The sequence below is a fragment of the Oncorhynchus masou genome, chromosome 13, assembly GCF_036934945.1.
Source record: "Oncorhynchus masou masou isolate Uvic2021 chromosome 13, UVic_Omas_1.1, whole genome shotgun sequence".
In the NCBI taxonomy this organism is placed as follows: domain Eukaryota; kingdom Metazoa; phylum Chordata; class Actinopteri; order Salmoniformes; family Salmonidae; genus Oncorhynchus; species Oncorhynchus masou.
In genome coordinates, this window is record NC_088224.1 from 59,553,810 (window position 1) to 59,581,274 (window position 27,465).

Sequence of the window (27,465 nt, forward strand, 5' to 3'; positions counted from 1 at the left end):
GAAATGGAAATTGAATTGTGAGAGAGAGGAGGAGTGAGAGGATAGGCAACAGGAAAAACGAGAGACAGATAGTGGTGAAACAGGCTAATAAAACTAGGATGGACTCCAGCATAGTAAATCATCAGTAAAACATTAGAGTTGGGCCACCACACATAAACACACAGCATTGAGGCCACTCACAGTGGAACATCAGAGTACACACAAAGATAGTGAATTTAGAGATAAATCGTCCTAAATTAATTTGAGAGGAACAGAATTTCAATTTATCTATGGAAAATGTGTATTCCTGTTTAAGACTTTAGAAGCAGTGTTTGAAACAAAACCACTCCATATAAGGCCTTCTCGAGTGGCGCAGCGGTCGAAGGCTCTGCACCGCCGCGTTGTCACATCAATACAACTTGGGGTTTGATCCCAGGCTGTGTCATTAACGGCCGTGACCGGGAGTCCCATAGGGCGACGCACAATCGTCCAGGTTAGGGGAGGGTTTGGCCCAGGGAAGCTTTACTTGGCTCATCACGCTCTAGCGACTCCTCCTGGCGGGCCGGGGGCCTGCAGGCTGACTTCGGTCGTCAGGCGAACAGTGTTTCCTCCAACACATTGGTGCAGGTGTTAAGAAGGTTCGGGGGTTTCGATGACTCGTCCTTCGCCTCTCCCGAGCCCGTTGGAGGGTTGTAGCGATGAGACAAGATTGTAATCACGAAATTGGGGTAAAAATAAAACAACATTTTAAAAAACACTCCACATGCACACTAGGTTAGTAGAACATCAGTCTAGTTCATTCACACACTAGGTTAGTAGAACATCAGTCTAGTTCATTCAGTAATGGTAAGTCTATAGAGGAACAACAGAGTTGACTGTGTTTATTACCATTACTGAGGTAATATAGTTATCTCGGTAAAGTATCATGGTCTCCCACAGTTAGAAAAGCCTGACCGCAGGGCAGGGAGCAGGGAAAACGTTTATCAAAGCAAGTGAGAAATAGACCAACTATCTGTGGTCAGGGGGCAAGCAGCCGCCACACTGTGAGAGACAGCTAGTGATTAGATTCTACTAGAGATCAGGGAGCGTTGCGGGAACGTTCCCCCGGCCATGTCAAAAATAATTTACTGAGGGAGTGGTGAGGAAACAAACGTCTGTTGTGTAAAAACAGGAACCGTCTTTATGATGTTAACTGCATTTTATTTATTTATTTAAAATGTTGTATTTGATGTGGAGAAATACATTTTATTAATAGATCACATATACACTGTGCTGCCTCAGGATGATCCAATTTCCGGGGCCTCTCGGACACTAAATGTAAATACTGAGCGACCCAGAGCAAGAAAAGAGTCGGCTTGTCCCCACGACAACAGTCTGTTTCCGCTCCCCCCATTCCACATATCCAGCCCCCCCTCCCTCCACCTATTCTCTGTGTGTGTGTGTGTGTGTGTGTGGTTGTGGAATGAGGGAGCGGAACCAAGCCCACACAAACAGGGGCAGCAGTGTTTTGACTGCTGTCTGACCCTGGGAGAAGAGGTCAGCCCCACTTCATTCCAGTGATACGCAACTCTGGGGTCAGCGGTCCTTCCTGTCGATGTCACATTAGCCATAGTTCATTTGATACAGAGAAACCCCTGAGGAGAGGACAAGACATAACTGTATCAGAACACTGCTAATACATCACCATCTGTAGTCTGTACTGGAAACACTGAACAAATACAACAGTGACGCTCTGGAGGTTACAGTACAGTATGAAGGCCTGTGTACTGGAACGGGATGGTTACGCATATTATAATGAGCGTGGGCTGTGTGCTGGTGCGTGTGCGTGGGTGGGTGGGTGTGTGGGTGGGTGGGTGGGTGGGTGGGTGTGTGTGAAAGCTGATGTGGAGAGACAGCTGGAACAGAGGCTGTCATGTGTAAAGGCAGTCTTCAGCCTGACGGACTGACACTCTCTCTAACCAGCACAGACTTCCTGTCTGCCTGGGACGGTCTCCTCTCTACCCCCCACCAACCCTGTTTATCCTCAGTTCACCAGCACTGGGTCCTATTCATTAGGCACCAAACGGAAGAAAACAGGATGAAACAGGGAGGGAATACCTGAACTTGTCCAATAAGAAATGCAAATTTTCATTTTGCGTTAAAAAAACGCTCTCTCTTCCACTGTCACTATGCTAACTACTGCCTGTAGCACCACCATCCATCACATAGCATCACTCTCTCACCCATCATTGTGTAACTAAACATTGTTTCTCCTCAATCCCGATCATATATCATAACACCGTCACACTTATCTACAGTACCTTTCCAGCCCTCTCTCTTTCCCTGTCTCTCTCTTTCCCTGTCTCTCTCTTTCCCTTTCTCTCTCTCTTTCCCTGTCTCTCTCTTTCCCTGTCTCTCTCTCTTTCCCTGTCTCTCTCTCTTTCCCTGTCTCTCTCTTTCCCTGTCTCTCTCTCTTTCCCTGTCTCTCTCTCTTTCCCTGTCTCTCTATTTCCCTGTCTCTCTCTCTTTCCCTGTCTCTCTCTTTCCCTGTCTCTCTCTCTTTCCCTGTCTCTCTCTCTTTCCCTGTCTCTCTCCATCCCTGTCTCTCTCTCCTTCCCTGTCTCTCTCTCCATCCCTGTCTCTCTCTCCATCCCTGTCTCTCTCTCCATCCCTGTCTCTCTCCATCCCTGTCTCTCTCTTTCCCTGTCTCTCTCCCCATCCCTGTCTCTCTCTCCATCCCTGTCTCTCTCTTTCCCTGTCTCTCTCTCCATCCCTGTCTCTCTCTCCTTCCCTGTCTCTCTCTCCATCCCTGTCTCTCTCTCCATCCCTGTCTCTCTCTCCATCCCTGTCTCTCTCTTTCCCTGTCTCTCTCTCCATCCCTGTCTCTCTCTCCTTCCCTGTCTCTCTCTCCATCCCTGTCTCTCTCTCCATCCCTGTCTCTCTCTCCTTCCCTGTCTCTCTCTCCATCCCTGTCTCTCTCTCCATCCCTGTCTCTCTCTCCATCCCTGTCTCTCTCCATCCCTGTCTCTCTCTTTCCCTGTCTCTCTCCCCATCCCTGTCTCTCTCTCCATCCCTGTCTCTCTCTTTCCCTGTCTCTCTCTCCATCCCTGTCTCTCTCTCCTTCCCTGTCTCTCTCTCCATCCCTGTCTCTCTCTCCATCCCTGTCTCTCTCTCTTTCCCTGTCTCTCTCTTTCCCTGTCTCTCTCTCTTTCCCTGTCTCTCTCCCCATTCCCTCTCACAGTTCATCCAGCAGACACTCTCTGTCATTCCACATCTACATTCATGTCAATTAGGCCATGCTGTAATTCAATAACGCTCCAACACAGTAACATGGACCATGCATGCCTTGTGTAGGCTGTGATGACAGTGTGAGCGACAGCCAGGACTGTGGACTCTGATGTAAAGTAGATTATACAGATATATAACCTCTGACACAACACAAACACATCACATGCAGCGCATGTGCGCACACGCACGCACACACACACACACTTCCAAACAGCGATGACCCGGATGACCCACAGTGGTGGAAAAAGTACCCAATTTTCATACTTGAGTAAAAGTAAAGATACCTTAATAGAAAATGACCCAAGTAAAAGTGAAAGTCACCCAGTAAAAAACTACTTGAGTAAAAGTCTAAAAGTATTTGGTTTTAAATATACTTAAGTATCAAAAGTAAATGTAATTGCTAAAATGTACATAAGAATAAATCATTTCAAATTCCCTATATTAAACAATCAAGATGGCACCACTTTCTTGTTTTTGAAATGTACGGATAGTCAGGGGTACACTACAACACTCAGACATAATTTACAAATGAAGCATTCGTGTTTAGTGAATCCGCAAGATCAGAGGCAGTAGGGATGACCAGGGATGTTCTCTTGATAAGTGCCTGAATTGGACCACTTTCCTGTCCTGCGAGCCATGCAAAATGTAACGACTACTTTTGGGTGTCAGGGAAAATGTATGGAGTAAAAAACACGTTCTTTTCTTTAGAAAAGTAGTGAAGTAAAAGTAAAAGTTGTCAAAAATATAAATAGTAAAGCAAAGTACAGATACCACAAAAAACTCCTTAAGTAGTACTTTAAAGTATTTTTACTGAAGTACTTTACACCTCTGATGATCCGGATGGGTGTGGGGGACCGAACACACAGGGCATCTGTTATTGTGGTCAGATAGTTGATGTACATTAGGATGGCAACAGACATAATTAGCTTTAAACAGGCTACGACACTAACACTCAATCAGTCCTTCCTGTGGCCCTAATGCAATTAGGAAGAAGAAGCCACAGGCCGAGGGGCTTCTGAGAAGACCACTGCTGAGAAGGTCCAAGGCCCAAACTCAATTAGACTGAACCACAGGCTGGTCAGAGAGTAAGTCAGTTAATATAATGAGAGGGATGCCCTGCCCCTGGTCTCTGACTGCCTGTCACTCACGCTGCTCTGCTCTGCTGATCTCTGGGATTCCGCAGCATATAAAGTACATGAATAGGGTGCATCCCCATGACAACAGGTGTGGTGGTGGGACTCTCTGGAAGTAGTTCCACAAACCCACTAATAGAACATCATATTAGAACTGAACACGCCTAACAGTCATGGGAATATCTTTAAAGTTGTCACGTTATGTATTATTTATGGCCGTGGAGACACATTTCAAGCGCAAACAGCTAGTGTGAGGGAGGGCGCAAAAAAACAAACAAATATTAAATGCATTAAGTCATAACGCTAAAAGGCATTAAATGTGCATATCACTATTTGTCTTGTTTCAGCAGAGGCAGCATTTTTCTCTCCAGAAGATTAGTAACATTTAAAGCTCCTTCCTGAATCCCATTGTAATGTATGGCACAGTAAACAATGTCTTGCTATTCTGCGCGAACGTTGCAAAAATAAATGTACACATACATGTTATTCAATCATTGCACCCACACTGCTAGCACGTGTCTACGTGGCCAGTCTCTAAAATAGAAATAGGTTCTATTTTTTTACACTTTAGGGGCTGCAAGTCCTGCCTCTCCCATCTCCTCATTGGTTTTTAGGGGGAGCATATACCCACGGGGGGATTGAAAGAACTCAGGTCCACACTCCAGTCGGTTGCGGTAATGCACCAAAATTTGTTTGCCAACCGGCATATTAAGTCCAAAATAAGAATAACAATAAGAAGCCTGAAGGAAGGAGGAGAGATGACTAGACACGAATTCGGTTGACCGTTTTATCTGTGGATTAATTGTCAGAGTTGAGGACCTTGTGCAATTTCAGGAAAATAACAACCCAATGTTTATATCCCAGGACAAATTAGCCAGCAACAGCATGCTAACTAGCTAAATTGCCATAAATGTTTCATGCTTTTTGACCTGTCCCCAAATTAATATAATTGGTTCAGAGTTTGTTTTGATATTTCAACCTGCGTGTCGTGATCGCATCTGGTGTGGGTGGACAAAATCAACGTGTGCAGTCTGGTCAGCATGTAAGGCTACAGGTCAAACTCACCGTCTGCATTTGTATGTGGATGGTGACGAGCTTCAGTGTGTGTGTGTGTGTGTGTGTGTGTGTGTGTGTGTGTGTGTGTGTGTGTGTGTGTGTGTGTGTGTGTGTGTGTGTGTGTGTGTGTGTGTGCGTGTGCGTGTGCGTGTGCGTGTGCGTGTGTGTGTGTGTGCGTGCGTGCGTGCATGTGGGGACTTCTGCTCTCTGTTTCCATTATATATACACATCATCGAAGAAGGGGTCGAGTGAGTGTACCAACTGCCAAGGCCGAGTTGGAATTTCCATAAAGATTCCATAGCAGTGACTTTCCAGTTCTCTAACATACACTCACCCAGACCAGTACTACCAAGCATACATACTGCTAACTAGGAGAGAGCAAATTGACTTCCTATTACAGTCATTACTATTTAGTGCCAATTTATCAAACCATCTATCAGAATGCATTTACAGCAGCATCGTCTAAGGAGTGTCATGTGTTTACAGTAAAGATAGAGCAGCATCGTCTAAGGAGTGTCATGTGTTTACAGTAAAGATACAGCAGCAGTGTCTAAAGAGTGTCATGTGTTTACAGTAAAGATACAGCAGCAGTGTCTAAGGAGTGCCATGTGTTTACAGTAAAGATACAGCAGCAGTGTCTAAGGAGTGCCATATGTTTACAGTAAAGATACAGCAGCAGTGTCTAAGGAGTGTCATGTGTTTACAGTAAAGATAGAGCAGCAGTGTCTAAGGAGTGTCATGTGTTTACAGTAAGGATACAGCAGCAGTGTCTAAGGAGTGTCATGTGTTTACAGTAAAGATACAGCAGCAGTGTCTAAGGAGTGTCATGTGTTTACAGAAAAGATAGAGCAGCAGTGTCTAAGGAGTGTCATGTGTTTATAGTAAGGATACAGCAGCAGTGTCTAAGGAGTGTCATGTGTTTACAGTAAAGATACAGCAGCAGGGTCTATTTCATTTTCTGGCAACAAATCAACCTGCCTTCCCAACCTGCATCTCTGCCAAGCGATCTCAAAATGATGACTAATCAAGGACATCAATATCAACCAGGACAGGAGCAACTTGAGACCAACAATGATCCAGTATTGTCTCTGCCTTTCGGATATGATCACTGAGAGAGACACGTGGACATGTCCCAAATGCCACCCTATTCCCTGTGTAGTGCACTACTTTTGACCAGGTCCCAAATAGTGCACTACATAGGGCACTGGTTCTCAACCCTGCTCCCAGGGACCCAATGGGGTGCACATTTTTGTTTTTGCCCTAGCACTACACAGCTGATTCAAATCATCAACACATCAAAAGGCTTTGATGATTTGAATCAGCTGTGTCGTGCTAGGACAAAAACAAAAATGTGCACCCCATTGGGTCCCCGGGACCAGGATTGAGAACCACTGACATAGGGAATAGGGTGGTGATTTGGGATACAACCACAGTGAGACCTGTTAGGGAGCATGGAGGCTTGGGAATAACAAGCTAAAGGGTAGCGGTAATACGGTAATATGTTTGCGATGTGAAGGGAAGATGTTCTATGACACAGAGCCATATGGTGCAAGTAGAACCTATGTGCCATGTCACCTTTTCTCATCTCATAGACCTGCTACAAAATCAGAACATTTTGACTTGTCATCTGTGTGGGTGGAGTAAATCCTACCACAAAATTATCTGATGTCCCTCCCTCTTTCCAGTGTTAGGGGGGGGCAGGTAGCCTAGTGGTTAGAGCGGAACAGTAACCGAAAGGTTGCTAGAACGAATCCCCGAGCTGACAAGGTAAAAATCTTTCGTTCTACCCCTGAACAAGGCAGTTAACCCATTGTTCCTAGGCCATCATTGTAAATAAGAATTTGTTCTTAAATGACTTGACTAGTTAAATAAAGATAAATGTAATGTCCCTCCCAAACACACAGCTGTGCCCTCATAGCTTAGTCATACTCCTCTTTCCTCTGTCCCTCCCTCCTTTCTTCACAAACACAGGCTAAGCTCTTAGCAAAGGGCCTCTGAGTGGAGATGAGACACACACGCCTGTGTGCTCCAAGACATGGAGATTAACAACAGAAACACCGAAATCCCCCTGTGCCCTTGGAGGCGGGCAGAGAGAGAGAGAGAGAGAGAGAGAGAGTGAGAGCGGGAGAGAGCGGGCGGGCGGGCAGAGAGAGAGAGAGAGAGAGAGGGCAGAGAGAGAGAGAGAGAGAGCGGGCATGGCTGCAGTGGGCTGTCCAGCTGGTCCAGGGTGTTCGTAGGGGCTCCCTAAACAGCAGGACTAATGTTAAAACACAGCAGCCATGTGAAGACCTCTCACATGCTCTTATCTGCCCAGGCTAGACCCAGGCTAGACCCAGGCCACAGGCTCTCTAATCCACAAGGAGTCATTCAGACAAGAGCAAGTGTGCAGACAGCACTCACATCTCACAATTCTCAAACACACACCTCAGGAAATAACGTGTGAAAAGCATTTCCCTTTTCTCAACATAAGATAAGTGTTGCATTGCCAATCACTCAAACAAAAAGACAAAAACAGTCCCACTTTTCTCCTGTGTCTGCTTAACTTGGCTTTTGCTGCTACTTCTTCTTCTTATACTTCTGTGGTGGTAAGATTACTAAGATTCATCCTTTTCTGCTATGAAAACATCCCTTAACATTTAACGTCGCACATGCGGCACATTAACAAATATTAGGTATTTTGGGATATCAATTGAGACTAATCGGCTCCATATGGGCGCGGGGGCTAATAGAGCTGCTAAGACTATGAGCTCCTGGAATAAGCTAGTAGACACCCCGTCAGTTTTGACAGCTGCTGAAATGGCTATGGCCAATAATAACCGAGGCTAATGCTATCGCTATCTACAGACAAGCTAGCGCTAGGCTATTGACCTGTGTTCACAGCTACTGCAACACATCAGCCTATCCTACTGTAACCCCCCCTAATCCCCCCAGCCACAAACACTCACCTCAGCTCGATGGCCTCCCCCATCTCAGCGCTCAAACTCATCTCAGACTAGTGAAAGCAAAAGAAGAGGCAGAGAGCAGTAGAAGAAGAAGTGGAGAGATGATGATGATGGGTGTTCAAAAATGCGAAAAAGAGAACGCCCCGAGACTCGCAGCGGCAGCAGCAGCAGCGGAGGAGAATTCAACTAACACAACATGCGATGAAAATCTGCTTGGGGATCAGAGAGAGAGAGAAAGAGAGAGAGAGAGAGAGAGAGAGAGAGAGAGAGAGAGAGAGAACCACACCTCTTCTTAAGAGATTAACTTGGAGAGAAGGCAACCGACACATTCACACAGACCCCTGTCGCTGTGTGTGTGTAATGTGTACGTGTGTCTCTAACACACACACACTCCTGTCTGAATTGCCTGTGAGAGGGACGGTTCATTTTCAGCCTCTCCAAAACCTGTCCGAGAGGATGGGAGGATGAAGAGGACAGACAGGGGGACACAGAGAGGATGAGAATGAGAGAGGATGAGAGAGGAAAGAGTGAGAGGGGGAGGAGCGGAGCGTAGAGGTGATTAGGCTAGCGGTGACACAGTTTCATCCGTCCATCTGTGCTGGCCAGTGAGGCTGAAGGCTGTAGGCAGGGGTCTGGGATGGGGGGACTTTTCTGTGCCTGCAGCCTGCCTGGTCACACGTTCACCTCTGCCTGGGAGCCATTCATTCACTAAGCACTATACTGCTCCAAAGACAAGGAAGCATCTCTCTCTCTCTCTCTCTCACTCTCTCTCTCTCTCTCTCTCTCTCTCTCTCTCTCTCTCTCTCTCTCTCTCTCTCTCTCTCTCTCTCTCTCTCTCTCTCTCTCTCTCTCTCTCTCTCTCTCTCTCTCTCTCTCTCTCTCTCTCTCTCTCTCTCTCTCTCTCTCTCTCTCTCTCTCTCTCTCTCTCTCTCTCTCTCTCTCTCTCTCTCTCTCTCAGCTGGAGAAAAGAGAGATGAAGGGAGAGAAAGAGGGAACGAGAGATAGCTAGACCTATAAAAATAGACAGTGCATGAGAGGAGGACAAAGAAAGAGAGATAGCTTCACAAAATGGGAGACAGCCAGAAAGAAAGTGTGTCCATCTGTGTTGTGTCATATAGAGAGATTAGCTTGATAATTCACTGTAGGCAAAGCGTACAGCGGTGGGCTGAGCTCTCCCATAAGCCTATTAATGGTATAGTTATCGAACACGATGACCTCACAGGCTGGATGGGAACACATACTGCTCAGATTCCTCCTTACATAACAAAAATGGCTTCCAAAGAATTCAATCAACCAGTGTTTTAACATCACCATCACACCCTAATCATTCCCATGGTAACACTAGCTCTGCTGTTCAACACTCACCAGAGCCCTGTTCTTGCTGTTGATTACACATAGAATTAGAATATAGTCATTATTTTTCTACGGAGCTAACTGGAGTGCACACCTAAACAAAACTATGAGTAATCTTCCCCTGTGGATTGCATTTAAATTAGGAATTAGAATACAGGATATTTATGGTTTTCCAACTGTGTTGTTGTTCTTTTTTTCCATGGGATCATGGAGAAGAGAAGAGCAGGCAACTGGCGGCACGCGGGCCAAACAGCCTGTGAGTGATCATTTAAAAAAATATATTATATTATAAAAAATAAAAAAGAGACATATGTGATCGTGTCCCAATGTAATCAAGGTATATAATGATTCTTATTTTCAAATAAATCTATTTTTGAGCTTAGTTGTGGTCAATTTGCAGTCTAAAAAATATTATAATTATGTTCCGACCGCCCGACCATCCACATCAACAAAAATGGTCTTGCGGCTGAATCTAGTTGTCTACCCCTGGAGTAAAGGTTTTACCCCAACAGAAATAGCCATGCAGCCTGGTGTGGTGTGGTGTGGTGTGGTGTTGTGTGATGTGGTGTGGTGTGGGGTGGTGTGGTATGGGGTGGTGTGGTGTGGGGTGGTATGGTATGGTATGGTATGGTATGGTATGGTGTGGGGTGGGGTGGTGTGGTATGGGGTGGTATGGTATGGGGTGGTGTGGTGTGGGGTGGGGTGGTATGGGGTGGTATGGGGTGGTATGGTGTGGGGTGGTATGTTATGGTATGGTATGGTATGGGGTGGTGTGGGGTGGTATGGTATGGGGTGGTATGGTATGGTGTGGGGTGGGGTGGGGTGGTGTGGTGTGGGGTGGGGTGGGGTGGTATGGTGTGGGGTGGTATGTTATGGTATGGTATGGTATGGGGTGGTGTGGGGTGGTATGGTATGGGGTGGTATGGTATGGTATGGTGTGGGGTGGGGTGGGGTGGTGTGGTATGGTATGGTATGGTGTGGGGTGGGGTGGTGTGGTATGGGGTGGTGTGGGGTGGTATGGTATGGGGTGGTATGGTATGGTGTGGGGTGTGGTGGGGTGGGGTGGGGTGATGTGGTATGGGGTGGTATGGTATGGGGTGGTGTGGGGTGGTATGGTATGGGGTGGTATGGTATGGTATGGTGTGGTGTGGGGTGGGGTGGTGTGGTATGGGGTGGTATGGTATGGGGTGGTGTGCTGAGCCCTAGGCACTGTTAACATTGATTGCCCAGTGTTGTTAATTGAATTTCTCATGACCCAAATGAGGGCCCACCAGTAGAGCTAGCTTGGTGTGTGTGTGTGTGTGTGTGTGTGTGTGTGTGTGTGTGTGTGTGTGTGTGTGTGTGTGTGTGTGTGTGTGTGTGTGTGTGTGTGTACATGTTTTCCTACATTATCAAGACCACAGTGTCCTGACAAGCCACCAGAACGTCCTGACAAGGTAGGAATACAATACTAATTTGAAAGGTTTAGGGTTTGGGTTTAAGGTTAGGGTTAGGTTTGAGTTAGGTTTAGCGTTAGAGTTCAGATTAGGGTTAAGGTTCGGTTAAGGGTTATGGAAAATAGGATTTTGAATGGAAACACATTTTTACTCCCCAAAAATTCACAAAAACAAAGCTGTGTGTGTGTGTGCTCTGATGTTTCACTTTTGAGTGGCCTCAATGCTACGTGTTTATGTGTGGTGGCACAACTTGTAAACTCTAATGTTTAACTGATCTTTAACTATGCTCGAGTAAGCACAGGACCTGCGGTGGTAGACATATTCTTTCATGTCCATGAACAGACACACACTTCGCAAGCGCTCGCATGCGAACACACACTCACGAACAGTTGAAACAATTCCGATCAAATAGCCCACCTGTACAACACTGTAGGCTGCTCAGGGGAAGACGGCTCATAATAATGTCTGTTTGATGATTTGATACAATTCCACTCATTCCGCTCCATCCATTATCATGATCCCGTCCTCCCCAATTAAGGTGCCACCAACCCCCTGTGCTGTACAAACGCTCTAAACTAAATCATTTGTGCTTGTGAAAAAAAACATGACAGACTCACATGCAAACCCACAATACACATTCCACTCTGCACAAACTTGTTGAATCAACGTTGTTTTAACATAATTTGTCAAAAGTAGCGACGTGGAATCGACATGGAAAATGCATTGGATTTGAAAAAAATTCAGCAACTGTTGTTTTGAGGGTGTCATTTGAACCACGGGATTATGTTTTGGTAACCAATTGGTAACCAATTTTTAACATAGTCCAACCTTTCATAAAATATGTTAAATTTGTACCTTTGAAACAATGTCAGATCTCCAACATTATATCAACTGTCAAAACAAATAATAAATAAGCTGGGCAGCACCTCCTACTGGAGAATTGATTTATCTACAGCTATCCATTTGATCTCCCATGCAGGGTTTTAACCAAGTCCAGTCCTACTTCACTTCCATATTTGTCACTGACTAATAGCAATGCGGTATTGTGAGAATGATAAGTAAAATATTTCTTACTATAACTAGATTCACTGTTGCTATCAAATGCATTCCAAAGGGTAGATTTAACAGAGCAAATGCATTCCAAAGGGTAGATTTAACAGAGCAAATGCATTCCAACGGGTAGATTTAACAGAGCAAATGAAACGGAACCATCTTTTCTACGTCATGTATCAGCAAATCCAACATCGGCCTAAATATTGATGAGTCATCAACAGCTGTTGTTTCAATTTAACCCAGGGTTCAACTAAAAATAGACAAAACAGGCCTAGGGTTTCAAGCTTTGACTGATTTCAGATCTTATTAATTAACAATCTTCAATTGTTAATTAATATGTTGGATTCATGTCTCCATCTCAACCAAAAATCTAAGTTAAAGAAAAGGTCAAAATCAAATCAAACTTTAAATGCACTGAGATGGAGACATGAATCCAACATATCCATTTTTAATTTGTAGACATGGAATTAAAGCCAGACTCAGTGGCACAAAAGAGACATCTCCTCCTCAGTGCTCATCTCTCCATTCTCAAACTCTGGCAGTTATTTTCATTGTATGTACATAGTTGTCATGTTCTCTCTCCTATAGGCATCTCTTTTCCTCTCTTTCCATTTTTCTATCCATGTCAGCGATTCCTCATCTCTTCTCACAACTCTCCCCCTCCTTGTATCATCCTCTTCTTCCTACTCTCGTTCCAAATGTTAGACGAACGTTGGTTGATATTCTATACACAGTCTATGACAACAATATAGCCCTGTGTTTTCTTTTTGTATTCATCTTTATTGCACACGATTCTTCCAATATTATGGTAAGCCCAAACAGACAACTATTTCCATGGGTTTGGGATGGAAATTAGAAACCTGCACCAACTGTTCCTGGATGATGTCATTTCCTGAAACATACCACAAGCCGCAGGCATTTCCCAAACCTCAACAGCAAGTGTGTGTGCACACAAAGTACATCCATACTCAAATGCACTCTACTGTTAGGTGTATATGAACAGAGTACACTAAAGATACATTGGGCCAGTTTGAAAGTAACTATGTATGCAGTTGACTTGTGTTGCTGTGCTACTATGATTCAAACATTATGTGCATGGATGAGCTCCAGTGTAAGTGTGCTTTCAACCAGGCTCATGTCAAGTGTGTGTATCAATTGTCTTGGGAATGGTTTGATCCAAAATTCCTGTTTGCCACACTGTATGAGATACAGCTCAACTTTCCTAACGATTGTCGCAAATCAGATACCAATCAGCTAAGCCCACAGAAGTAAATAACTTGTGACTCTCCTCCTGTCCAATCATCTTCTGAGCTTCAGGACACAGCCCCACTGTCCGGTCCAGTGCTGGCCAGAGCCAAGTCCAGACACTCATCTGAAAAGCACTGGGATCGATGTGTGGCTCTGTTCAATGCCTATCCCTCTCTCTCCCTCTCTCTCCCCCTTTACAACCAAAAGCCTGTTCTGTTCCCCACTACAAAGACACATTGTCACCAATCTGGTAAAAAAACTATGGAGGATAGAGAAATGTGTGAGTATGTGTGTGTACCTCCTTGCGGCATCCCAAAACATTCCAATGGAGCCTATTTAACGGCACCAACCAACCATGAAAGAAATGCTTCAGCCTTCCTTTTTTTTACAGTCTGGTAACTAAACTGTGGCTCTCGACTGTAAATTGCCTGAGAGAGAGAGGATCGATGGCTTTCCTCTCTCCGGGGTGTGTGTGTGTGTTTGTGTGTGTGTGTGTGCATGTATGTGTGTGTAGAGGGCGCAGGCAGACTGAATTGGGTCACATGTCTGGTGAGTGAACAAAGGGGCAGCAGTGAGCCTGAGACCTGATATGCAACACCAGTGCTCTGCGCACGCACGCACGCACGCACGCACGCACGCGCGCACGCGCACACACACACACACACACACACACACACACACACACACACACACACACACACACACACGCCTGCACGCGCACACACGCACACACACACACATACACACACATGCATGCACACGCACGCACACACACACAATAGCTATTACACGTGGGCCACTCAACCTCTAATTGTGTCCACAAGGCAGGTCATTGCAGACGGCTGTAACACTGACCATGGTACAGTTTTCAGAGTAATAGCCATGGAGGGGAGCCCTCAGCCTACGTTGAGTTCTCTGTCAGGCCTGTTTTCAGCACCTGTGTACTGGAGTGTTAGGCTACCCTCTAGTAACAGAGTACTGCCCATCTGTCGCCTCTTTCAGTCCCTCTGTACACCTTGCCACTCGATCATCTGTAGCCTCCCTCCTTCCTGCCCTCGTTCTCCTGTGTTTTTCCTAGTTGTGCAGTGTGTGATTCTCTCATCTCCTAATTCCTTCAACCTTCTGGGGCTTTACTCCTCTCTGATGAAGTTGGTGCTGCTTACACTTGAGATGAGACGAGAGGGAAAGAGACAGAACGCAAGCACAACCTTGTGCTGAAGAGGAAATGTGCCAGTGTTTACAGCAACAAGACCTATTTCTGAGCAGGATCAGAGCAGAGAGAGAGGAATGAGAGAAACAGAAACAGGGACTGAGAGACAAAGTAATAGGATGCTGAAAACCCTTTCCCTCCCACACACAGCGAAACACACATTTGCAAACGTTTCTAAAAACCTGTTTTTTTTGTCATTATGAGGTATTGTGTGTAGCAGTTATTCCCAAACTGGGGTAGGGGTAATGCCGTCGGGGGTACGCCTCGTTTCACTGCCAAAAATACAATTAAACCATCTCGTGCTCAGCGAAATAACAACACAATGTCAAATACAGGTAGCCTAGTCAAATAATTTTACATCCAATCACATTAACCGTTACTCTAGCGGGAAACCTTCACTCTTGCGCAGACATTTAGAAACTAAACGTGACAATTTGAAAAATAAGCGTAAGAGTTTTTTGAGTGAGAACAAAGACGACTTTCGAGTAGTAAGACATGTATAAAAGCAACAGATACCATTAATAAGAAGGGGCTAGAAGCGTCTTATATGGTGAGCTACCGAGTGGCTAGGACAGGCAAGCCCCATACTATTGTGGAGGACTTAATTCTTCCTGCTGCCGTGGATATGGCTGGGACAATGTCTTCATCAAACAACACTGTTTCACAACACAGCAGTGACACGGCAGGAGAGGTTTTGAAACAATACCTGCTTTCTATACAAGCCAGTGAATTCTATGCGTTAAGGCTGGATGAGTCAACAGACGTGGTGGGCCTGGCACAGCTCCTGGTATATGTCTGTTACAGCTGGATGAGTCAACAGAAGTGGCGGGTCTGGCACAGCTTCTGGTATATGTCTGTTACAGCTGGATGAGTCAACAGACGTGGTGGGTCTGGCACAGCTCCTGGTATATGTCTGTTACAGCTGGATGAGTCAACAGACGTGGTGGGCCTGGCACAGCTCCTGGTATATGTCTGTTACAGCTGGATGAGTCAACAGAGTTACATTTATGGGGGGGGAAGACATCCAATTAAGGAAGACATCCTCTTCTGCAAACCACTGGCAACCAGGACAACCTGAGAGGATATTTTTAAAGTACTGGACAGCTTTGTGACATCAAATGGACTTTGGTGGTCAAAATGTGTTGGTATCTGTACTGATGGTGCAAAAGCCATGACAGAGAGACATAGTGGAGTCGTAACGCGCGTGCAAGCAGTTGCTCTCAACGCCACTTGGGTACACTGCAGCATCCAGCTGCCAAGGGAATGCCTGGCGGCTTGAAAGACATTTTGGACACTACAGTGAAAATGTTTAACTTTGTTAAAGCAAGGCCCCTGAACTCTCATGTATTTTCTGCACTATGCAATGTTATGGGCAGCGACCGTTTAACGCTTTTACAACATACAGAAGTGTGCTGCTTATCAAGGGGCAAATCATTGACATGTTTTTTTTAAATTGAGAGACGAGCTTAAAGTTTTCTTTTCTGACCATATTTTTCACTTGTCTGACCGCTTGCATGATGAAGGGTTTCTCACATGACTGGCCTGTCTGGGTGATGTTTTTTCTCGACTGAATGATCTGAATCTAGGATTACAGGGACTCTCCGCAACTATATTCAATGGTCGGGACAAAGCTGAGGCTATGATGAAGAATTTGGCGCTCCTTTCATAACGGACCTCTGAGACTATCACAGTGCAGGTGCATTTTACGGAGACTTGATTACACACAGGTGGATTGTATTTATCATCATTAGTCATTTAGGTCAACATTGGATCATTCTGAGATCCTCACTGAACTTCTGGAGAGAGTTTGCTGCACTGAAAGTAAAGGGGCTGAATAATTTTGCACGCCCAATTTTTCAGTTTTTGATTTGTTAAAAAAGTTTGAAATATCCAATAAATGTCGTTCCACTTCATGATTGTGTCCCACTTGTTGTTGATTCTTCACAAAAAAATACAGTTTTATATCTTTATGTTTGAAGCCTGAAATGTGGCAAAAGGTCGCAAAGTTCAAGGGGGCCGAATACTTTCACAAGGCACTGTATGTGAGTGCTATGGGGCAAGTTGGTATTACAGACCGGGTCAGGGAAAATATCCGTGAAGTAATCCTAGTACTCCTTTCTCTATGATTAGGGTCTCCTCAGAGAACACCGGTCACTTTTATTTAAAGCTTCCACTGCTGGCCGAGCATCACATTTACATCCAGGACTGAGCACAGAGTAATAACACCGCAGGGTCAAGCACCGGTGGTGTATTACTGAGGGTGTGTGAATCTAATCCTGAGATATGATAGGCTGAACCGTCCTAGAGGCCCATAGTGAGATCACCAGCGATGCATATGAGTTAGTCACCCGATGAACTAACTGCTACACGGTGCTGGGAAATAAGAGTGCATATCAATGCAACAGTGTAGAAATATATGACAAAATTCTATTTCAGCAGAGGAAGGGGTGTGGCTTTCAAGCACCAGGATATTTCCTATGCATCACATTCAGTATGGAAACATCCAGAACATATATTTCACAACATCCCCTAAAGCAGTTAACCGACCGCAAGAGACTAGCGAGAAGAAAACAAACTGCTACCAAAAGACAAGTTCCTACAGTCTCCACTTTCTTCCTCAACGGGTTTCATGTATGACATCACTTGATTGACTTCCTGCCCCTCCCTCTCCATCTCACCCCCCCTCTCATCCACACGCCCCTCTTCAATGAGGAAAGATGGAGAGGCAGTGGTGACGGTGTGTTTCTGTGTCTGCCTGGGCCATACCATTACCTCATGGGGCTCTGGTTTAAAAACGACACTCACATTCTTACATCGTCCCTCTAAGGCTGTAGTTGGAGTGACAATGTCATGTTTAACTTTGTCTCGCTCTGATTGGGTGTAATGTGAATTACCTCATGGTATTCTAGGAGGCCCCAGTGGTCTGACTGTCTGTCACACCCTGCCCTGCTCTGAGTGACTCACAGTAGGAGAGGAGAGAGTAAGAGTAGAGGCCAAACACAGATGGCCCATTGCAGGGCTGGGCTGGCCCAAATGGCCCCATCATGAAAGCTAGCAGCGTCCCTGGTGTGGAACAGAACCGCGCCACTTTGTCATGTTAATGGAGGGGGACAGCTGCCGGGTGGTGGGGGGCGGAGGTGGGGTATGGGACCAGACAGGAGGGGGACACAAAGGAGGCTGAGTGAGCCCCATACAATCACCCCCACGTGCCAAAAAATACCATAAAGCCAGGTCCCAATTCGCCTGTGACCCTTGGCCCCGAGTGAACCCACAAATGCGATGCGAGGCAGCCAGGAATGCTTTCACCCTGGACGGGTGGGCAGTCTGTTGTAGTGACCCACTGGGAGATCAGACAGTGGAGTTGGAGAGAGTGGAGTCAGGCTAGCTCTGAGAGATCGATAAGCTTTTAAGTCAGCATGTCTCTGTGACTCTGTCTCCCTCCACTGTCTGTCTACAGGCGGGCGCTCTCACTGGAAGTCGAGAGAAAAGCTTGCAGAATTTTCTAGGGCAACGAGAACAGCGGGGCTCCCGGTAGCAGCAGCCTAAAAACAGGCAGCCAGTCACATCCCCTAGCCAATCCTACATTTAACAGAGAGTGTTCGTGCAGAAAAGCACCACTGGGCATACACTGGTTGAATCCACATTTCTATTAAATGACGTTGAACCAACGTGGAATAGACGTTGACGTGACGTCTGTGCCCAGCGGGGCCAGACTCGTCAACGAACATCTGGTGACGCGCAAAAAAAGGCAGACTTAAAAAAAGCCCCGTGAAAGTGTTTCGTTCAGAACTGTCACTGCACCCTATAAGAAGAGAGGTAATTGTCTTCAACAACATCGATTGCAGTTTGGTAGGTGGTGTTTTAGACTCGAGCCTTGTTCCCTGAATGACCTTGACGGGCTACAAAAACACTATTGATCCCAAACGAATGGCCTGATTGGTGCAGATGAACAGAGATTCAAACATTTAGTGGGCTACACCAGGGCTGCCGTGTGTCAATGTCAAGGAACACTTGGAACAGGGCAGAGGAGCATGTGCCAGTCAAAGTACTTATCCAGTGAGAGAGAGAGGAAGAGAGAGATCAGACCAGTTGTTTAGTCTCGTTGCTGTGAAACAAAGCGTCAGAGTGGAGAGTGGCCCAGGATCAACAAAATACACTTTCAGCTCTTCAGGCAGAGAGGAGAAGAGAGGAGATGAGAGAGGAGGAGAGGAAGTGAGCGGAGAGAACGTCGACCTTCTCTTTCTTGCAGAATGGCCAAGGCAGAGAGGAATAACTCAGAGCCCATGACACTTACAACACCATGTCTGTCCACTCCCAAAACCCAGTGAGAAGACAGGCTAACCACAACAATAAAAATACTCCCTAAACAAGCGTGCCAGGACAAAAGCAGGGATTTTGGGGCAGAGAGGGAGGGAGGGATCACGGGAGGAGTGTGGGTCCACAGTGTGGGCAAAGCATAGATTAGAAGCACGAATAACAGATGGCCGCCGCTTCTACCCTTTTCACTGTAGCGCCGCAAATAATTAACCGAAGTGTCCCCCTTTTCTCTTTTGTCAGCACGCGTCTATCAAATGAGAGCGTGTGTCCGACGCAATGGCTGCCAAACAAAGGCCCGCCCACCCCCCACAGTCAGCGTGAATAGAGAGGCACTTGCAACTTGTCAGGGATTGGAACAATGGGATAGGGGAGGGAGGGTGTGGCATCAGGCCAGCACGCAGCAGCCCACCCTCAAGGCCTCACAGCCAGCCACTGGATTGTAACTACAGCTCCAGGCTTCTACCAGTCCTGGAGGCCTCAGAGGCACACAGCCAATACTAAGCCACAGCCTTTGGTGTGACTGATCAAACATTTGTCTCAAGGGGGATTGCATAGGTGTGTATTTGTATTTATTATGGATCCCCATTAGCTGCTGCCGAGGCTGCAGCTACTCTTCCTGGGGTCCAGCAAAACGAATGCAGTTTATACAATTTACAAAACATTACAATACACTTACAGATTTCACAACATATTGTGTGCCCTCAGACCTCTACTCCAACACTACCACATATCTACAGTGCAAAATCCATGTGTATGTGTGTGTATAGTGCGTATGTTATTGCCTCTCTCTCTGTGTGTGTGTGTGTGTGTGTGTGTGTGTGTGTGTGTGTGTGTGTGTGTGTGTGTGTGTGTGTGTGTGTGTGTGTGTGTGTGTGTGTGTGTGTGTGTGTGTGTGTGTGTATGGGTGTGTGTGTGTGTGTGTGTGTGTGTGTGTGTGCGTATGTTATTGTCTCTCTCTCTCTCTGTGTGTGTGTGTGTGTGTGTGTGTCTGTGTGCGTATGTTATTGTCTCTCTCTCTCTCTCTCTGTGTGTGTGTGTGTGTGTGTGTGTGTGTGTGTGTGTGTGTGTGTGTGTGTGTGTGTGTGTGTGTGTGTGTGTGTGTGTGTGTGTGTGTGTGTGTGTGTGTGTGTGTGTGTGTGTGTGTGTGTGTGTGTGTGTGTGTGTGTCTGTGTGCGTATGTTATTGTCTCTCTCTCTCTGTGTGTGTGTGCGCCTATGTTTGTGTTGCTTCACAGTCACCACTGTTTCATAAGGTGTTTTTTTTTATCTGTCACTCAGGGATAATGAGTATGTGCATAAGTGTGTGTGCGTGTGCATGCGTAAGTGTGTGTGCATGCACAAGTGTGTGTGCATGCATGAGTGTGTGTGTGTGTGTGTGTGTGTAACTATGTGTGTGTGTGCGCAAGTGTGTGTGTGTGTAGTCAGGTTTGTTCAGTCGGAGGAGAAGGAAAGTAAAAACCCTGGAACAGCTGGGTGGGGTCTGGGAGGGACACAATGAAGAGAGAGAAAGGGGGAGGAAGTGAAGAGGGGATGGAAAGAGATGCAGATTCAGGCAGGCAGCTAGGCCACCTCTCCAAACGCTTGACAGGGGTCTTTTGTGACAGCAGCTGGTTTTGGAGGGGGTCAGACCAGCTGTGTTTTCATTGACCCTCCCTCTCCCTCCCCTCCCCCTCAACTGCTCCCCAACCAAACACAGCCAGCTGTAGGCTGGGGAGAGGGGCGAACAGGGATTTAAGGAGAGGGGTTTTCCTCAAACCCACGGCATGTGGTCATCTATCCCCAGTTCTTAACACTAAGCCTCGTGCAGTCTCCCTTGACAACCCACCTGGCTTACTCCAGGACTAGCACGTGGCTTAGAGGGAGCACTAGAGAATGATGCTGAGGATGAAGACGAGGATGACAGGCCATAGGAAGCAGAAAAGCCAACCAACCATCTGTCGGAGAGCGTATCTGTCATGTCATGTGATTTCCCCCTATACTGACAACATTTTTGCAGCAATTTCCACCACGTCCCATTAGACGAACATCAACTGAACCAGCCACAGCCAGAGTTTCCCCCAGAAATCTCTTCTAGAATGGACTAACTGGAAAGCACCTGGACACCAGCTCCTCCTTCTCCTAGTGAGGCCCAGAGGACTATATGCCCTACAGGCTCCAGAAACACACACCACGGACAGCAGAAACAGACAACAGCACAGCAGAGAATCTGTTTCATAGTCATACTCTGTACTAATCATAATCATAATCATACCTGTCTCTCAGTCCACAACCACTTCAGCTTGAAAACGTGTAGTTATGGAAGAAAAACGAGTGTCTATCTGACTATTCTCACATGATTCTCGTAACAGGGAGCAGAAACACAGAAAGGCAGAGAGCGAGAGAGAGAGAGAGAGAGAGAGAGAGCAAGTAGGAGGGAGGGGGGAGGGACGGAGGGAGGGAGAGAGGGAGGGAGAGAGGGAGGGAGGAGAGCGAGGAGAGCGAGGAGGAGAGCAAGAGAGGGAGGAGGAGACAAGTGGGCCAAAGACCTAATTTTGCTGCCAGAGAATAAGCAGGGACGGGGTATGGATGGGGGAGTTGTTACGCAAGGCCTTGGCCCACTCTCTCAGAGGACGAGTATAATGGTGAATGGGTGCTTAGAGAGGCTGCACTGTCTGCAGAGGGATAGAAAGGAGTAACTTACTGTAAGTGTTCAGAGAATGCAAGTAGGGCTGGGTCAGTGAAGTCAGTGTTAGCAGTGTTAGCAAGTAGCATTAGCATGGCTTTGGTTCAGTATTTTATTTGTATTTATCCTTTATTTAACTAGGCAAGTCAGTTAAGAACAAATTCTTATTTACAATGACGACCTACACCGGCCAAACCCGGACGGCACTGGGCCAATTGTGCGCCGCCCTATGGGACTCCCAATCACAGCCGGATGTGATACAGCCTGGATTCAAACCAGGGACTGTAGTGACGCCTCTTGCACTGAGATGCAGTGCCTTAGACCGCTGCGGCAGTATTTGAACATCCTTATAACACTAGAATAGAAATATAATTAAATATCTTGATAATGTGTAACATTCTGGGGGTGGGAGAAGTCTGATTTAGTGTTGGGCAGTCAGGCATTTAGGCCCATATTTGGGTATAGTGTAATGCTACCTGAACATACTTGAAGTCTAAATACATGTTAGGCCTATAGTTTCTGGATATATTTTTTCCAAAAGCACCTTAAACCTCAACCTACCTCAGACAGACTCCCACCTGGCCAATCCCCAACCAACCACCACAATGTACACTATCGGTCAAGCGTTTTAGAACACCTACTCATTTGAGGGTTTTTCTTTATTTTTACTATTTTCTACATTGTAGAATAATAGTGAAGACTTCAAAACTATGAAATAACACATATAGTGGTGTATGCCAACTCTACCCCCCACTCTATCCATGTACTTCCTCTGAAATGAATAGAGCTTTCTATAATAAAGTAACTCATAAATACCATCATAGCTAAATATCTTTATACCCGCAGCCCTGTATGCCCCCTACTCCTGTTAATCTAAGCTTGGTCGGCTTTCCATTCAACGGCCTGGAGAGTCTTCCAGGAAAGACTGTAGTTTACCGCCAGGCATGCACTCTCCTCTTCACTCTCCTCTTGGATCGGATCGATGTGAGGGAGGGAGGCCATGGCCATCTCCTCTCCCTGGGGGCTGCATGGCTGAATATTAGATAGACAGATTGCATTAGATAAGGGCCCGGGACCCAGATAGAAGCAGGGCCAGGCAGAGTAGCATGACTCAGGGAAGATCACACACCACCATGGAGAGAGAGGAATGGAGGACGCTCGAACACAACCACAGACACACCTACCCAGTACAGACCCAACAGGCGTGTCTGGTCCAACTCCTAGCTGCCCAGAGAAAGAGACAGAGATGGTGACAAAACAGCACGTCGATCAGATCACACATTCCTGTACTTAAAAAAAGCACAATGCTTCTGAGAGAGATTGTATTGAGGAATGGGAAAAGAACCGACATTGCATACACTCCACGTTCCATTTCCACATGACGGAATGGAAGAGAGTGGCTCTTAAGTGCCTCATAGTATGGCAGCGATGGTGTTATTTTATTAGTGAATAACATTATCAGGCCCACACAGCAAAATGAATCACTCAGCGATGGAAATGAGGTCTCCTACAGAGCCAGAGAGTCATAGTGTATTACTTTAATTTCACCAGTTCAAGGAGGGGCCTCGGGCTCCACTTTACTACTTATATATTTGGAAATGTGAGACTCCCCCCTGGATTGGTATTCCCAAAAAGCAGCAGCTCGTAGTAAATGGAAGAAAAAAAGAAAACAAAAAAGATCTGTGACCATATTCATAAAGCAAAAAGCTCAGAGTATCTAGGATCAGGTCCCCCCTGTCCATATAGCCTAATCATATTCAAAACTGATCCTAGATCAGCACTCCTACTCCGTAGCGCTCTATGAATATGGGATACAGGGTGTTTAGCCTACTGGCTACAGCCTTGGGATCTGAGCTGTTCTGTTCTGAGCTGTTCTTCCTCTCTGGCCGATGAAATGTGTGTAGTTATATACCATGAAGATCACATTGTGACTTAAACACCTTGTTATTCATGTAGCTGCATTGTAAATGAGAAGCCAGACGGGAGGAGTACACAAGATCTGTCTGAGGGAGGAGAACACTCTGCTGCCATGAATCACAAGCAGGGATTTTCCTCCGAATCAGTTGGATTCATCAGCTGAACTGGAACAGCAACAATCTCCTGCCAATACTAACCACAGAGGAGTTCAGTAAGGGCAGACACACACAAACGCACACGCACACGCACACACCCACACCCACACCCACACACACACACACACACACACACACACATATACACAGTGTAGTAGTGGGCTAAAAAAAACGACAAGGAGGCATGATAGGCATATCTCCCGACTGCCGGCTACATTCATGCCACCGACACCGTGTATGTTTGTGCGGGTGCTGCTGCTGGGGGATTGGAACTGTGCTGCACAGTCTGTCAAACCCTGTTTCTATGGAAATGGACACAGGCAGTGGATGGAAAGAGTACAGCATCTCAAGCATCTCCTCCACCCACCAGATCTCATACAGAGTCATAGAGTGAGACAGAACAGCTAGCCAGCTAACCACACCAAGACGAATGTCCAGTCCAACGACAGCAGCACAGCCACACAGAGACATGGACCAGAGACATGGACCAGAGACATGGACCAGGCAGACCTGAACAGCTTCCTCTGTGACTGTGGAGAGAAGCATTGTGCGAGGCTGTTGTGAGGATGTCAACAGAACCCATTATGAAAGGACCAGTGTGGTTGTGGCGGGGATTGAGGGTTCAAAGACATGCAGTCAGGAGGAGGAGCGGGGGGAGGGAGGGTGCCGTTTGGGGTTATGATTTTCCTCTGGGTTTCTTGGAATGCCAAGCCGTGAAGCTGGAGCAATAACAAATTCCCCATGTTGAGCAGCCGGAACTGTAACACACAGGCCCCTCCATGTCAACAACAGCACAGGAACCGGAAACATGAACTGACCGACATACAGTATGCTATTCATATTCACTTCACTACTTAGCCCAGATTCAAGGCTTCCTGCACGAGCCTTGGGACTAGGAGTACAGTAACACGAGACTGCTATTCACTTGGCTTAGCTGGTGGAAGGCATTGTGAGATTGTGTACTACTACTATAGGCTACAAGCAGGTGGAAGGAGATCGTATGGATAGGGAGGGAGAGCAATAGGGGCTGGCTTTATGAGCGAGACTCCTTCTAGAATAACCTACTAGAATGATGGGTAGACATGTAGTATGTAGAGGAGGAATGGGAAGAATGAGAAAATCTCCCACGGCCCATATGCACTATGTATTAGCCACCTGTCTGTCTCTCGGTCTGTCTCTCTCTCTTTCTTCCCACCATCCCATCTATCATGTCCTCTCCGGGCATAGCTCAACTTGTGCTCCTTTCCTTTGTTCCTGTAAGCTTTCGTTACTCAGGATGGATGCTGAAGATATCAGCAGACACAATCTAATGCTCCCCCAGCATTCTATCCTCTCTCCCCTCTTCCTCTTCAATTCCCTCACCATGCCCCCTCCATCTCAGCCTTCTGTATCAGTGCTTCCTCAGCCTATGGGCAGAGAGAGTGCACTGGTCTGGTGTGTGAGCAGAGGTCACTTCTCTGCTGCTGCTGCTACTGTTAATTGATCCCCAGTGATGGATGCAATGCAGCCCTGGAGCCCTGTCTGGCCAGAGCTCTCTCCCTGGCTCTCTCCCTCTCTCTGTGGACTGGCCTACTGACTGAAACCCTGGATGGCCCCAGTGCTCATCATGCAAGCACGACAAACAATGGCAGATCTGTTTGTCTGTAGGGGCAGACTCCCTGTCTTGGAACGACCACTTTCACCCGTTCGATAATGCTAGATGCCGAGGGATTAGGTCTATGTGAGTGACAGACAGTCACAGGGCAGGGTCAGCCAGAGGGGGGCATTGGGAGGCAGGCAGGCAGGCAGGCTTGTTAGCTGTAGTCAATGTCCTGAAAAGGCCAACTTCTCCATTCAAATCCCTGAGGTTTCTTAGGGATACAGGAGGTCCTCAGTTTAAAGTGCAACGATCTGCAGAATAATGTGTTTCTCTGACTCATTTTTGACTAAGTAGTAGGCTATCTTTAATGAGCAACCATGATTGTCCCTGTAAGACACCAATAATGGGACCTGACCATGTATGCCTGTAGGCCTACTGTACATCTTCATACAGTGAATGTACACAGTTCCCAGGCAATGTGACCAGGTTTCTTTCTGATTCTGCATCACACAGCAATAACCTTCCACTTCAACTTGGTTCCCATGCAGTTCCCACACCCTCTGTGGAGGACAACATGGTCGGACATCTTAAAAAGGAAACCACCCAGCGGTTTGGGGTCAAGAGTAACACATTCTAGACCCAATAGGAGCAAACAACTAGGATCTGGCCTCTTCTGCAGCTAAAGGATTGGTGTTGATTGTGAAATGTAATCTTTCCCTCCCAATCTATCCCTTCTCCTTCCTTCCATCCTTCTCTCCCAACCCCCCTTCTTTCTCCTTCCCAGTGGAACTCTGCGTAACAGCTGGGTGACTCGGCCACATCTGGGGAGAAGCTGGGGGTTTTCAGACAGGCACACCGGGAGGCAGGGCTGAGAGGGGCAGGGGAGGGCAGAGAGGGGCGGAGAGTACGAGGTGAAGTGGGAGCAAGAGCATGCCGAAGATCTCGTGTCGAACCAGATGCGCCAAATTGGCTGTGATACCATCAGCCATGGTTACGGTAAGTAATGGCCATAAAAAGAGAAAGGAGCATGCCTCGTTTGCACATTTACAACCAGAAGTCACCCAAAGCCAGCAGACTCTACCAACAAAAATATTTAAGCAAGCCTAAAATGGATGGAAACAGAGATGATGTGCAGCCAGAGTGCATCTCAGACGTAACTTTGATGTTGTAACCTTTTCTCAGGGCATGAGTCATTGTCTCTGACTTTCTACACAGCTGGAGGGATCACTCATATCTGCTTTGGATCTCAATTAGCTGTCTCTTCTAAAGCAGTCTCTTCAATTTCTGCTCTCTGCCTGGCTTGAAAGGTAGAAAACTGCTTCTAGAGCACTGTTTTCAAAGGCATAATACCCAAAGACAAAGGCATATACTAAACAATATAGAGTTCCTTTCAGACAAGTATCTTCAGTCAAGTATCTTCAGTCAAGTATCTTCAGATGAGGAAAAGAAGTTTGACTGGTGTCATCCAAACAACTTTTGAGTAGGTGCTGGTGTCGTGATTTTGGAAAACTGCATCAGATCTGTGGCCTGAACTGTATTGTTCCAAATGGAGAAAGATTGAAACCTCAATGACTAATCATGTCTTGAGCTTGATTGCTAAGGTTATAGCTAGAGTCATTTTCTCTGGAATATCAAATGAGGAACTGTGATAATGTCCTCTGGTCCTCCCAGGTGAGGGAGGACATGACAGAGCAGGGGTCAATCTTCAGTTCCGTCTCAGATGTGATTAGAGTGACAGGCCCTGATGGAGAATATCATCTCAAAAAATGTTTAACCACCAACCATGTTCCAAAATTAGACGCTTGACAGAGCAGAGACGTGCTCTGAGACACACACACGGAGATATGCACACCAAGACACACACATACACACAGCCCCCCCCCACACACACACACACAACCTAGCAGGGACCTACTGTTTCTGTTAACCCCAGAAGAAGTCCTTCCCAGCTGGCTGCTACCATCCCTTCCTCTCTGTTCAGAGTTGCTTGCTTGTATGAGTTGGGATAATTCAGCCTGTGAAGCCATCCAATTCAACCCCAACCCCATCCAAAAAGCACCCAGCCTCACCGACCCTACCCACACCCCCGCTGTCTCCCTTCTCTCCACTCTTGACGGAGCGAGATGAATAGCGTGCTCTGTGCTTGGCAGATTGTGGTT

At 46.6% G+C, this 27,465-nt stretch overlaps 1 protein-coding gene across 4 annotated transcripts in view; it reads right to left on the reverse strand.

Moving 5' to 3' along the window:
- The window catches only part of LOC135552712 (numb-like protein), a 62,583-nt gene that overhangs the window by 26,763 nt on the left and 8,355 nt on the right, over positions 1–27,465 (reverse strand). The window contains exon 1 of one of the 4 annotated variants that reach the window (XM_064984507.1): positions 27,222–27,318. The exons of 2 other annotated variants lie outside the window; for them this stretch is intronic. Coding sequence is in view for 1 of the 2 variants with exons in the window: in XM_064984504.1 (XP_064840576.1) it covers positions 8,381–8,421 (41 nt within the window). In the remaining variant the exon portion in view is untranslated. Of the gene's footprint in view, positions 1–8,380; positions 8,544–27,221; positions 27,319–27,465 lie in introns of those variants that run through there. One more of the 4 variants, XM_064984504.1, reaches the window with a different exon arrangement.